General features: G+C 39.7%; 1 protein-coding gene across 2 annotated transcripts; it reads right to left on the bottom strand.

Annotated features, from left to right (window-relative positions):
- Positions 1-441: 441 nt before the first annotated feature.
- On the bottom strand, positions 442-12,873 carry LOC144643914 (adenosine kinase-like). Of its 2 annotated transcripts, none has more exons than XM_078503307.1 (13): positions 12,803-12,873; positions 10,314-10,388; positions 9,889-9,942; positions 8,632-8,710; positions 8,149-8,197; positions 7,944-8,067; positions 7,211-7,319; positions 6,078-6,146; positions 4,693-4,794; positions 3,289-3,324; positions 2,204-2,318; positions 1,338-1,424; positions 442-639 (listed from the first exon to the last, which is right to left on the bottom strand). In XM_078503307.1, exons 1-13 carry the CDS (start codon positions 12,844-12,846, stop codon positions 515-517), a joined length of 1,068 nt encoding a protein of 355 aa, XP_078359433.1. In that variant the 5' UTR covers positions 12,847-12,873; the 3' UTR covers positions 442-514. The 2 variants fall into 2 exon arrangements, with proteins under 2 accessions (XP_078359433.1, XP_078359434.1); XM_078503308.1 differs by lacking the exon at positions 12,803-12,873 and adding an exon at positions 12,353-12,468.
- Between the last annotated feature and the right edge of the window lie 743 nt (positions 12,874-13,616).

Below are 13,616 nucleotides of genomic sequence, written 5' to 3' on the forward strand. Positions count from 1 at the left end.
GCTGGTGGAACGTTGGGAATAAAGGCCATTCTCGTCCCCATAGCCCTTTCGTTTCTCTTAGCCGGCTGAGCCTTGGCACGAGAAAACGAAGGGCTCTGGGGAGATAGGATTTTTTAAATAATTCGAATTTTTTTTGACTTGCTGTTCGGAACAAAGAATTCCTAAGCGGAAGTCAAAAACGTAACGACTCTCTCATACATCTTTTTGAAACATCATGACTGCATACATGAAGACCGGAAGTCCTAGAATCAAGGACTGGAAATCCTGTGTCCCCAGAGCCCTTCGTTTTCTCGTGCCAAGGCCCAGCCGGCTAAGAGGAATGAAATGGCTATGGGGACGAGAATGAATAAAGGCAACAAAAGGGACATGCGGTTCAGTGGAATCTTATCTAAGACAGATGTTGTAAAAACCAAGCATGTGTAGAATAAAATGACTCATCTGTAGTAAAACGCTGATTTATTTACGTTTGCAATGAGAATAGGATTCTAATTCCTTAGTTTGCTGTCACGCAACGTTATGAAAAGTTTGGTGAATCTTTTAGCGTGACACCCGACTGTTGGATCATGTAATTAGCAGCATAGTGCCCGCAGCGAACACAATCTTCAATTGATTTTCCTTGAGCAAGCTGACTGAGGAAACCTACAACAAAACAGAGAGCGGTTAATGATGATAGTCTTGAAAAACTTTCCATCCTTGAGGAATCCTTGAAAACCTTCAACCCACGGAACTGATATTGAATTCCATAACTGCTCTTCTAACTAAGGTTCACGAACAGACAAAAGTTCAAAAAAGTACCCCTCTATAAAGTTACCCAAGTGAATTGTTACTTATTACAGTGTAAATCACTATCAGTAACAGAGCGGTTCTCATTTGCGTGTCGAAAGAAAATTGCTTTTACTTGCATTACTACGCTCATTAATTGGCTCAGTAAAAATATTGCGTCACTTTCTCAGCCAATTACAGCCAACTCTCGCCTTGTGGACACCCTGCTATTGGGGACAAAATTCAGATCCCCGGCGAAAGAATATTGACTGGAAATGACTCCCGCTATTACGGACTCTCGCTAAAACGGACACTAAACGACGCCCTGAGCGTGTCCGCTATAACGAGAGTTGTCTGTAGAAGTAAAACCAAAACCAAATGTGAGTTTACTCGCGCATGTTTTCCCGCTCTTAGTGACGACTACATGTACGGTAATTACTACGAGTTATGATTTGTTTAATAGTCAGAAAATTTCTTAACTTTTCCAGCATTTCAGACTATGAATAGAACCCTGTGCACACCAAATACCCAATTGACTGTAAAACACATTTAACAAATCATCTCTGTGATCTCACCTCCTACAAAGGCATCACCAGCTCCATTTGTGTCTACAATGTCTTCTTGTTTGATTGGGATGATTGGGTACTCTGTGACTTTACCATCTGCAAACAGATTATAGAAAAGTGAGTTATAGTTGGTATTCCTGGCAGGGTCGTACCTAGGATGTTTTGTCTGCAGGAGTAATTTTTTGTCTGCGAGGGAAACTCTGCACACCTTTAGTTTTCTTAGTTTTTTTAGTTTACCTGGGGGGGGGGGGGGGGGGCAACTGTGTTGAAGGTTTTGCGCGCAATATTGCAGAAGTAGGACAAGATACTACTTGTGCAATATTGCACTCAACAATTTTGTTTGTGAATACATGACGCAAGATTTGGATTTAGAAATTGCACGCAATAATACACCATGTGCCTGGGCCTTAATTTAACTCGCTTTATGTCCGTCCGAGGCTTAATTTAGAGTTCACTTTAGAAAACACTCAGTGACAGGATAGGACAAGGGCACTAGGAGAAACTTCAGAAGATTGTGTTCCAGTCCTGCTTTCTGTTTATGTGGCCTCATTCAGGGTTCTATCTTGGGTATTTGAGGGGTAAAAGCTTCCCCCCCCCCAACAAAAGAAAATAGTGTTATCATTACAGTATATAAGTAACTATATCGGAAAATTCATCCAGACGCGACGAGGTCAGTGCACATAAAGTATTCCCTGTCTAAGGACACTAATTGTGTCATAAAATTTAAATGCACCAGATTGCATCTCAGCGCAACTTTATTTTGGGGTAGGGGGCATGCCTCCAGACCCCCCTAGTAAGCTCATGGACTTCGGCGACAATTCTGGATAGGACCCTGTCATTTTAGGTGCGATGTAAACTTGTACGTTTGAAAGTACCTTTGAAAACTATAGTAGGTTCCTTTCCATGCGTTATCACCACGGTGCGAGGGCGGCTTCCATTGACTTTATCAAGATCAGCCATTTTCTTTGCAATCTCTTTAAGGTCTTCAGTCTGTTGAATGGATAACCCGTGATAAGGCTTGTTAGAAGGCAAAATTCAGTGTTCCAGTTAAAAGAAAATGGTTTTAGGTCAAAAACCCGACAAGATCAGCTAAACCAACAAAACAATAGAAACACTAATTGATGATTTGGGGAGGGCGAGGCTAGTATGTATTTACTTGGAAGTTGGAATAACTTATTGACACCTTGCCATTAAAACTACAAATTAGTCTGCAAGTGCCTTTGATCGCTTCTGGCTGATTTGGTTTTTCATGAGAGTGAATCACCAAATTGGCTAGGAGCAACGAGAGGTCGCTGCATTTGCAGGCTACCTGCGACTCATAATCATTTCAGTTCAAGCTCCCTCAATGAACGATCCAAAAATGCATAGACCCTTAGCATTGTCTATGGGTCTCAGTAAAATTCTTCATTCACTGATATAGGCATGCAAGGCGTGCAGAGGGGAAGTAAGAAAAAAACAGTTCTTTGCATGTTTTGGGGGCCTAGGTACTGGATGCAATAACTCAAACACAAGAAAGTGTTTCATCACATTTTCAAACACTGAGAAGAGAGTTGAAAATGTGATTGTTTTTTTGCAACATGTAGCAGAGTATTTTTGACGAACTTCGAGGTGTTTGGACATGTGGGGAAACACTAGATCAAAATTAAAACTAAGGAGTGAATGGAGAAATAATATCATTTAAAGGCTATGTAAACAAGATAGAATTTCCAAACAATTGTCAGGGTTCTCTTGATGAATTATTAATGAGTTAAAAAAATTGTTGTCAATGGTCAGAGAGAAAAGTATCAAAAAAACAGCACATTATCTTGAAAAGGACAGTTGTAAAAAGAAAATAAGATTCTCCTGTCAACTGGATTTTAAATAGGGGGTCTGTGAACAGACAAGAAAATTTCCACCAACTGAAATTAAAGATGCTGTATGCTAATAAAAAGTGTGGAGTGTATTAAAGAAATACACTCACCCCAAAATCCTGTTCTTTTGCAAAAACACCAGCTTCCTGCACAGGAAAGAAAATAGTTCGATAATTTACTAATTTATTTAGTAATACTTGTTTAACCTGACCTAATATATTTCCTAATACCCGGTAATAATTGCAATACTGTAAAATTCCGGTTATAAGCCCTGGGCTTATACAACTTCATAAGGGTTTTTGGGTTGGCTTATAAGCGGGGGGGAGGGTTTATAAGCGGAATAAAAAAAAGTTTCGAAACGAGCCACGGTAGTGTTGATCGAAACAAGTTTTTTAAGTTAAAATGCATAATAAAGCAACATTTAGCCCTGTTCAGTACTGGCAGAGGGAGGCTTATATCCAGGAGAGCTTATAATTGGATGTATTATTTTGTTTCCAGATAGATGGGCCTATAACCGGGGGTATAAGTGGGAGGGCTTATAAGTCCTGGAATTATACAACTTCGTAAGGGGTTTTGGGTGGGCTAATATCCGGGAGGGTTTATAAGCAGGGGGGGGGGGGGTGGGTTATAAGCGGGAAGGGGGAGGGGTTATAAGCGGGAGGGCTTATAACCGGAATTTTATGGTACTCAATGGGCACGTAACCAAGTTTAACCCTTTATAGTTATTCTGGGTGTACTGTTTCCACAATTAAGTAATTAGATCCTACTTTTGTAACCTAGTTTGTTTCTTTTTGGTACAAATAAACTAATAATTTACACATGCACACTACTGCATTTTTTGCTGCTGTCAATCATAATTTTGATGACGATGAACCCTGAAAAAAGAAACAAACAAAATTGTTTGAAATCTACCAATCACAACTCATGACTGTGACCTTTTGAACTCATTAAAGTGAACTCATTTCTCTGAGAGGGCCACAACCAGCTAATAAAGTAGAGTTTGCATGCTGTTGTAAGGTACTTTGAGTTATACAGTGTACCATAAGAATATAGTGAGTGAGCCCCTGGACTCGATATCACTCTATTTTCACCTAACTCCGTCAAGATAGGCCTAAGGGGCATTCTCATATAAGCTAAAGTCTGTATGATTTCTTTTTTTTTTAGTTTCAAACAAGGTTACAGACGGTGCCTTTTTGGTCTAACTGAATGTAATTTTGTCTCTGGCTTGAAACTGGACATGACACAAGTTTACTTTAGATATAGACTTGTAGTCCTCTTTCGATAGCAAGTCAAGTCTTGTCTGGCCATCTTTATTCATAGTATCATAGAACCAAATGAAAGAGAATTGGATTTGACAAAGCCTAATCAGAGGCTGTTTTAGGTCTAAAATTCTAGTTTTTATTTATAAAAGTTTGGGTCTTTGGTCTCAAAAGGGATGTTGAAAATCCAGGGTAAATGTTTTGATAACTTTGCTGTAACACTTCCCCACCCAGGCATTATCACGCCTGACTTACAGTTTCATTGCCAAACAGAATGTCGACATATGGCATGGCGTCCTTCATTGGTTTCTTGAAAAACTGGCATAAAAATGGTGCAGATAGATTCATCATAAAAAGCTGCAATCCAGAACAAAACAAAGGAAAATGAGTACCTGTAAGTGTCATAGAAATAACGAAAAGTCTCTACAAAACAGTCCTATTGTACAGTACACAAAAGGTAAAAGGTAAAGTTTGTGTCCGAGCCATGAGGCTCATACAGCCGGAGCTTATCCTGGTTTCCGTAGCATTGAGTGACTAGGAGTATTGCTACTCCCCCCTGGATGGGGTGCTAGTCCATCGCAGGGTTACCCCCCAGCAGTAAATTCGCTGGTACCCATTTATACACCTGGGTGGAGAGAGGCACTGTGAGAGTAAAGTGTCTTGCCCAAGAACACAATGCAGCGCCCCAGCCAGGCCTCGAACCCGGGCCGTTCGACTCGGAGTCGAGCACGCTAACCATTAGGCCACCGCGCCTTCCACAGTACAAAACAGGTAAAAGATAATTATGGTGCCCAGTACCTCATCAGGCAAACACTTATCTCCATTTTCTGTAGCACAAAGTGACTAGAAGGATCTCTTCTGTGCACTCACCATTAGACCACCATGCCTCCCTCAACAATTACATCCTCCTGTTTTATTTCATTCGCACAAGTGGGCGAAACTGTGCAAAATATTCGTCGGCAAAGCTTTGTGTGGGGGAGCAGTGGCCTAATGGTTAGTGCGCTGGAAGGACCAGGGTCACTGTGTGGTGTTCTTGGGCAACGCACTTTACTCTCAGTGCATCTGGCCACCCAGGGCCCGGTTGTTCAAAGCACGATTAAGCTAATCCAGGATTAGCGTGAAATTTGATTTCAATTTTATATAATTTTGTTGAGGTTTTCTGTTAATATTTTCTGTCCCACAGTTTTGACATGGACCAGTCTCAAACTTAACAAAATAATTTTTATTAGCTTTGGGAAACCCTTTAAAACAAGAGAAATTAAAATCTTGATCATCTTTTAATCCTGGGTTAGCGTTAATCGTCTTTCGAACAACTCGGCCCAGGTGTATAAATGGGTACAGGTGTCTTTAATGCTGGGGGGTAACCCTGCAATTGACTAGCATCCCATCCTGGAGAGGGGGGGAGGGGGGTAGTTACTTCATGCTACTGAAACTGGGATAATAAATCTCCCTGATGGTCCACTAGGCTTGCATACAGATTTCACACCCTTCTATCCGACTATTTTTTCTTGATTTAAAGGTCATGGTTGGACCGAACAACTTTGTCAAACTGTTTCTTAGTCACTGGTGATAAGAGAACTGGACTAGGTGGAATTAATTATACTAAACAACAGAAGTGATAGCCTTGTGACTTTTCTCACCTTGTTTTTGTCAGCAGCATGTTTGCCTACAGTTACAATTGTTTCTGGAGATACTGTCAAGAAAAAGCCCTGTACAAGAGGGAAAAATAATAAAACTGTCTTTATTATGAGTAATGTACATATTTACAAATTTACCTAGGTAAAATACTTAATAATGTGTAGAAAAGGCATACAAATTAAACATAGTGAAGAAATTATTCAACATGACACGAGCGTGGGACAAAGAAAAAATCTGAGTCCCCGACGGGAATCGAACCCATGGCCTCCCAGATACCGGTTGGGCGCTCTAACCAACTGAGCTACAAGAGACTCGTTGTGAGCTGGGCCATTTACTAGGTTGATATATGACACGCGTCCTGCATACTGCTAGGATCAGCAATGTCAAAATCATCAAATGTGTAGTAAATAATAAAGATGGTAAATTTCAAGCTTGGTGATAAATAGTGAAGAAATTATTCAACATGAATAAAGAATAATTAAATTAAACATGAATAATTAAATTAAACATAGATGCTGTTGACTTAGTCCCAAACAGGAGAGGTACGGGGTGGGGGGTAAACAGCACCTTTCACTGTTTTTCCTCTATATTGCATGGTTCCAGAAAATGTCCATACTCTCTCCATTGAAAGGATTGGGCATGCTTGGGGGTGGGATGGGTCTCAAGGCCAAAAACACAGAACGCAGAAAGATGGTCAGCAGTTTGCTTGTGGTAAACTTTCACTCTGGTTTGCTTGCAATGAACTTCACCCTGGTTTGCCTGTGGCTAGCTTTGATTCCGGTTTGCTTGTGGTTAGCTTTTATTTGTTGGTTAGGGCATGCTATTATCGCCATTCTGTCACCATCATTTTGCGTTGTACAAAATACTCCTGTGGCCCTCAGTTATAATTATGGCCAATAAGCCTTCAAAAATCTACCAATCACAATCGAGACATGAACTTTTGAACCAGTTGAAGTGAACTTCTGGTTTGCTTAGATGATTGACAGCAGTGAAAATCATAAACCACTATGTATCTCACGTGTTTTACTGAACAGATCATCCACAGAAATGCACCATAAATGGCGAAACCAACCACCACAATTCCTTCTTAAAAATGCACCTTTTCTGTTTGCCATTGTTTCTCACATATACTCACACTAATATAAATAAATTCTGCCTTCTCAACGAATGCCCAGTTTTCAGGTTTGTCCAAGTGACTTGTCTTGCTGTAACAGTTTGCTGCAGCAAGATTTGCAACAAGAGACCTAAAAGGCAAATAGTAATTATTTACTGTAAATGCCATTAACACTAAATAAAAGGAACTCAAATTGAACCTTGTCAGGGAAAACAAAAAGTAGTTCAAAATAGCCAATTGTATTTGACTGAAGCAGAAATCCAAGGAAACTGTATTTTATTTCAAAATAGCAGGGATTTCAAAATAACCGAGTTTGAATTTGAGGGGTCTAACTGTACTAGTGTTATTTGTACAGCTCAAACGAGGCACGATTTGTAGGACCATGGTTCAAACTTCTACATGACCATGGCTCTTTTAACACCAGTATGTTCAAGCTTGATAAAATATAGTACAGTACATCTACTTAATAGTTATTCACATTTGCTTAATATGAAGAGTTCTGGTGAAGCATACTGAGCTGAAAGATGAGGATTTGCCAGCTTTATTGAAGGAAAGCTGGGTTGAGAAACTTGATGGAACTGTCAAGTCAAGGACACTTGTGAGAAATGTGTGATTTGTAGGTGATGGGTGTAAGAATCTCCCCCTGGACCTCTTCTGCCAGTTTGGTGCTTGCCATGGAAACACAGTTATTATAGGTGAAAGGTCATGCCACAGCTTAAAAGTCAATGTGAGTATTGATCAATCCCGAACTTACCTATGTTTTCCAGTTATACACACAGCACACGTTCCTGTCGGTTTCTCATTGTCAATCATGTAGTTTGCTTTAACACCAGCTTCTGCAGCTTTTTCAGCAAGAATTTTGCCATAGTCATCCTTGCCTTTAGTTAAGAAATTTTACAAAAAGTTACGGTAATCGAATTTCTGACATGCAGACAAAGATTGTAAAACAGCAAACTTACCAATGCAACCAATGTATGATGTTTTTTTAGTATCCTTTCCTAAAAGCCACTGCAAAAATAAAATTTTATTATATATTTTTAGAGGGAACAAATAACACATTCACACAAGTTCACACATTTATTCTCGATGTCTTCCTCCATCCTTTATTTCCAAGGTTATTTTATTGCAGTTTTCAGTGAAATGCGAACTCTGAAATTTAAAATCCAACTAACGATTGCCTTTTTCGTTGCCGTCAATCATAATTATGGCGACAGCTAACGAGCCATGAAAAACAGAAACAAACAAAATGGATCAAAATCTACCAATCATAATCGAATGAAGTGACCTTTTGACCCAGTTGAAGTGAATGTCTGTTTCCCAAGTGGTCTGCTAAGATGATTGACGGCAGCAAAAAGCGCAAACCGTTGTTTACCGATTGATTTTCAGAGTTCGCATATCACTGAAAATAGCAATAATGGGTTAGTCATACTTAATGTGCATACCTGTGCAACTCGTATAGTGTTTTGTGTGGCTCCTCCAGCAATGTATTCTGCATCAAACTTTTCAATCATTTCTTGATAACTAAAAGCAGAAATGAAGATGAACTGTTCAATAATCAATAAATTACCCATTGTATTGTATTGTTCAACAATGAAAAGAGCATGGGACAAATACCGGTTGGGCACTCTAACCAACTGAGCTACGAGAGACTTGTGGTGAGCTGGGCCATTTACTAGGTTGTCATAATTATATAACTTATTCTTTGCAGTGTTAAGGGCAAGTGGATTTTTTAGCTATCAGCTATCAACAACTTGGGATCCTTTTTGAATAAAAACTTAACTTACCGTATTTACTCGAATAAGTGCCGCCCCCGAAAAAGTGCTGCAGTCCCGATGCGGCGCTTATTTGAGGAATTTCATTTAACTAAAAACTGCAGAACAAAGCAACTCTAAAACAAGCTTGAACATTTCTGCCCTCGAATAAGCGCCACATTTGGGACAAAAAAGTTAATAAGCGTTGCCCCCGAATAAGCGCCGCAGTCCCGATGCGGCGCTTATTTGAGGAATTTCATTTAACTAAAAACTGCAGAACAAAGCAACTCTAAAACAAGCTTGAACATTTCTTTGCATGAAAAGCGATGTTTTGCAGTTATGATTGATTGTTTTATCGCTCTCCCATTGGTTTTTCTATTCAACACTCTTACAATAAGTAGTTCTGCAAATGTTGTGAAGGCCGCAAACTTTGCCAGTACAGCCAACGCCACTTCTGTCTCAGCAAGAGACGAATACTGACAATCAAAAGACGCTATCTTCAGTTACTGTAAAAGATATTTATCATCATAAGATTCTTTGTGGCGTCCAAATTTTAAATAAGCGCCGCCCTCAAATAAGTGCCGCACTTGAGGCCCGAAAAATTAAATAAGCGCCGCGGTGCTTATTCGAGTAAATACGATACTTCACTTTGTATCTAAAAGATCACAATGTCCCTGGTCTGCAACGAAGATACAAAAATCTCGAAAAAAGGTTTTCTTTACTGCCAACAATAAACACTCAGCGTTCGTGTTGTTGCCCTTTAAGTGTTATAATTTTTTGCCCCTCAAAAAGAGAGCCTGCTCGCAGGCAAAAGCTACAGAGCCACTTGCTTATGTTTTTGCTGCAGTTCATATAAGTGAATGATACTACTTAAATTATCACATTATATGAACTGCTCAGTGTCACTTAATGGTTAACAACATTACAAAGTACATGTTATAAGCTTACATAGGTTGGTGCTTATCTTCAGCTAAAATAGCATTGTTAGCATCTAGTTCATATCTGTAAAGGTAAAAGAAAACCAGCAATAATCAATAAATTAGCCTGCAAACCCAGAAGTGTTTCCGTCTGTCATTTTTCTCCACCGAAATATGTCTCGTTCGCAGGCTACCAATAAATAATAGCCAATCAAAATATCAACACAGAAAACTACAGATTCCTTTTTGATTCTTTTGACTTACAGTCGAATCCCAATAACTCGAACCTTCAAGGGAAATAAAAAAGGTTCAAGATATTGGGAGTTCGAGTTATCGAGGGTAAAATTAGTAAGAAAATGACCTGAAGGGGAATCGAAAAAGTTTCGAGTTAGCGGGAGTTCGAATTACTGAGGGTTCAAGTTATCGGGATTCAACTGTATTAATTAACCAACTTACTTGTCCAGAAAATCTTTATCAACAGTTGCAGAGATATCCAACAGAGGATTTCCCATTCCAAGGACTACTCCTTCCCTTTGAAAAAAAAGTTCAGTTTTTCATTAGTCAAAATTACCCTTAATGTAGTCAGATATGACTTTCACATTTCATCCTGTCAAATGCAAATGGCGCTATCAGGTCACATCGACACGAAGGGGTGAAAACCCTGAATATTTTTTTTTTCTTCAAGCATGGGGAGGTGACTTCACTTGGTGGAGAGACTCCCTGGTGGCAAGGTGACCAGCATTCCATATGCAGGGATTAGGAAGGAAAACAGGCAAATGAGCCCATGGCCCCTGTCATTGGAAAGTTATGGGCCATTAATTTATAAAACGTTTGGGCCATTAGGGTAAAGAAATGGGCCAGGAAAAAATTCAACGGAGGTTACATAATTCTTTATTGCTTGTATTTCACACTGGTTCAAGCAAAGTGAAAATGCAAAGTCACAGATCTTATATAGCTAATAAAAATAACATACTTACCGTTATTCCATCTAAAGTAACAATTTCATTGAGATAAAACTATAGGTTCTGAACTGGAACTGAAATTTTCGCTCCTCAGAACTAGAATACATGGAAGATACACTTTGATCGTGAGTCGTTTTACCAGACCTTCGTTTTCATCATTGTTTTATACAGGATCACGATTCTGCTCAGTTGTGGCGGACTTGTTGTTCGTGGTGAAAAATGTCGACAATTTTTTCTAAGAGCTGTCCAATTTTAACACTTTTTGGGTATGCATGTTGGCTTTAAACAAATACGGCTAATAAGAGATGTAAATATATTCAAAGCAGCCTATTAGAATGACGAAACAGATGACAACACGAAAACACTGAAAGCACATGAAACTCTGAACAAGAGCCTCGTTTGCAAGCAAAGTCCGGGTTGAGGATCTGGGGTCAAATGAAGCGACCGCGAAGCAAAGAGCGAAGGCGCTAGGCACCGTGGTTCTTCGCTTGTTTATTCGTCATTAAACTGAAAATTTTACACATGAAAAACCTTTTCACAAAGTAGTATATATTTTACTAGCTGTTTTGCGGCTTGGGCGCATCACAGGCCCGATAAGTACTTTTTTAATGCGCCATTTCATAGCTTTATACGCCATATGCGCATGGCGCACGTCCTTCCTAATCCCTGCATATGAACAACAGACATTTCTCAATTGGTGTCCATTTTTCACAAAAATTGGTTGTGATTTACAGCATTGTGTTAAGCAATTTTTCCACTAAATTAAAAAAAAGAAATAACCACACATAATGTCCCACCACAGTCAGGATATTGATGGACATGACAAAATTTGGTCAGCCATTTCCAACGACTGATTGTTATTTGCAGTCTTAGCTTGTCAACATTCTTTATCTCCTAAATAGTGAACTTCTCGCCTCCCCTGCCTTTTGCCCCTGCTTCATTTTTTACTCTCGCCTTCTGTCGCTTTGGGTAGCCGTTCTTTCCTCTTAATCCCACCTAAGAACTCCTGCTTCCTGCCCCTTTTCTCCCGGGCTCCAGCCCCTTGTTTCCCTCCACTTATAAATAACTTAATTTCTGAGAGGGTATTGGTACATTTGCCTTTTTCACAATGGTACACAAAACTTTGTTTAATATTTTTAAAATTACCTTGTAGGGCACAACTGTTGAGTGACTGCATATATACCATACACAAGCAAGGAAAAGGGGGTGGGAAAAAAATCATGGTCTAATGCAAATCAGCTGGATTGCATTCATTTCACAATCACTCAGTGTAGATACAAAGACCAATTTTAAAGTAAAACGTTGTTACTGTAACGAAATACATGTCTCACTACATTATACAACACAATGCAGCAAATCGAAGTGGTACATAAGCTCAGATAGACCATTTTGGACTCGCTAGGTTCATTCGCCGGTCGAATTTAAAATTTATACAACACTCGTGATAGTAAAATAACATCTCAAGAATTGTAAGCTTGGTAAGTATTTTGAAATTGCATCAGATTGAATAAGAATAGCGTTACTGTAACTTACCTCGTCATTTTATAATTCTAATCGCCAGAGAAAATAAATTATGAGATGGTTGCTTGAAAGGAGAGGGCGAGTAAAAGACCGGAGCAAGGCTTTCAACCACTTTATATGTGAGGAAAGGACTGGTACGACCTATTGCCCAATCGCGAGCTGGACACATGCGGGCTGTGTCATGCACCTAGACTGATCTCAACTTACAGTAAAACTACTTCAAACTTAGCACCTAGTAAGCTAGGGATTCTCTGCAATCAATGAACCCGGACCCCAGCAATTTAGAATCTGAAATGTTTTTGCACGCGTCGAAATCGAAGCACAGCATCTACCGGCAGATATGATCAGATGTGACGCAAATACGGTACCAGCAGAAGGCGACAACGAAAACGACGAAATTCAAACGTTGAAGAATTATGGTGGTTTGGAAATGATCAATAAAATAAAATTCAAGCTTCTTACTTCATCTCCACGCGACTCTTCTTAGCCTCCGGTTCCGCCGCCATTTTCTTTCACCGCCAAGGAAAACCACAGGGTACCCAAGACCCACATAAGGGGAGGGGTAGACGGGGGGAGGAGGGGTAGACGGGGGAGGAGGGGAGGAGGACGGGGAACACTTTGCGTTTCGCGGCAATAAAATAGCCATTCCAGAATGCGCGAAAGGCTCATATCGGTGCGCGCAGACTTCTTATGGTCAGCTCATGACGAAAACGTCACAATTTCACTAAGAATTTTCATGAAGAAGAAATTATAAATCAGCCCGTCCTTTTGTGATCAAACCTAAAAAAGATAGCCTGGACTGCATACAGCTACAGCTACAGACGTCTTATCCTGTGAGTCAACCCTTTCCCGTAGGCTCTTGCTTCCATTTTAAAAGATGTCAATCTGAAAGAACATAAAATACCCTATGCCCCTCCTCCCCTGTACAAAGAGGCTGTGAATTTCATCCTTGTCTACTTCATCGATACTTCATGAGATGAAAAATTCCGACACTTAGACTTTCAGGAATTTTTACTGATGCAAACTTTGCTACAGTCTGTAAAGGACTTTTGCTCCATTTTCACAGCTGTATAAAGTTAGATGGAAGAATTACGGCTGATAAAATAAAAAAATAAGACAACCGGGCTAATTTCTTTCTTTTTTGTGGGAAGTGGAGGGGTGGGGGTGTGCGCAACAAGAATTTCAAAATTTTCTAACCCGGCCTTCCTTTAATATGGACAACTCTATATTACGTACGGACACAGAGAGACAAAAAATTAAATTAAAAAAAAAAAAA

The sequence above is a fragment of the Oculina patagonica genome, chromosome 2, assembly GCF_052425735.1.
Source record: "Oculina patagonica isolate OP01 chromosome 2, crgOcupat, whole genome shotgun sequence".
Classification (NCBI taxonomy): domain Eukaryota; kingdom Metazoa; phylum Cnidaria; class Anthozoa; order Scleractinia; family Oculinidae; genus Oculina; species Oculina patagonica.

Bases quoted from the DNA above. Each gene is read 5' to 3' on its own strand.
- LOC144643914 (XM_078503307.1), bottom strand. From the start codon at position 12,846: ATGGCGGCGGAACCGGAGGCTAAGAAGAGTCGCGTGGAGATGAA. The intron at 7,320-7,943 runs GTAAGTTCGGGA...TTTGCCTTTTAG, and splicing joins TGTATAACTGGAAAACATAG to GTCTCTTGTTGCAAATCTTG. The intron at 3,325-4,692 runs GTAAGTCAGGCG...TTTCCTGTGCAG, and splicing joins TTCTGTTTGGCAATGAAACT to GAAGCTGGTGTTTTTGCAAA.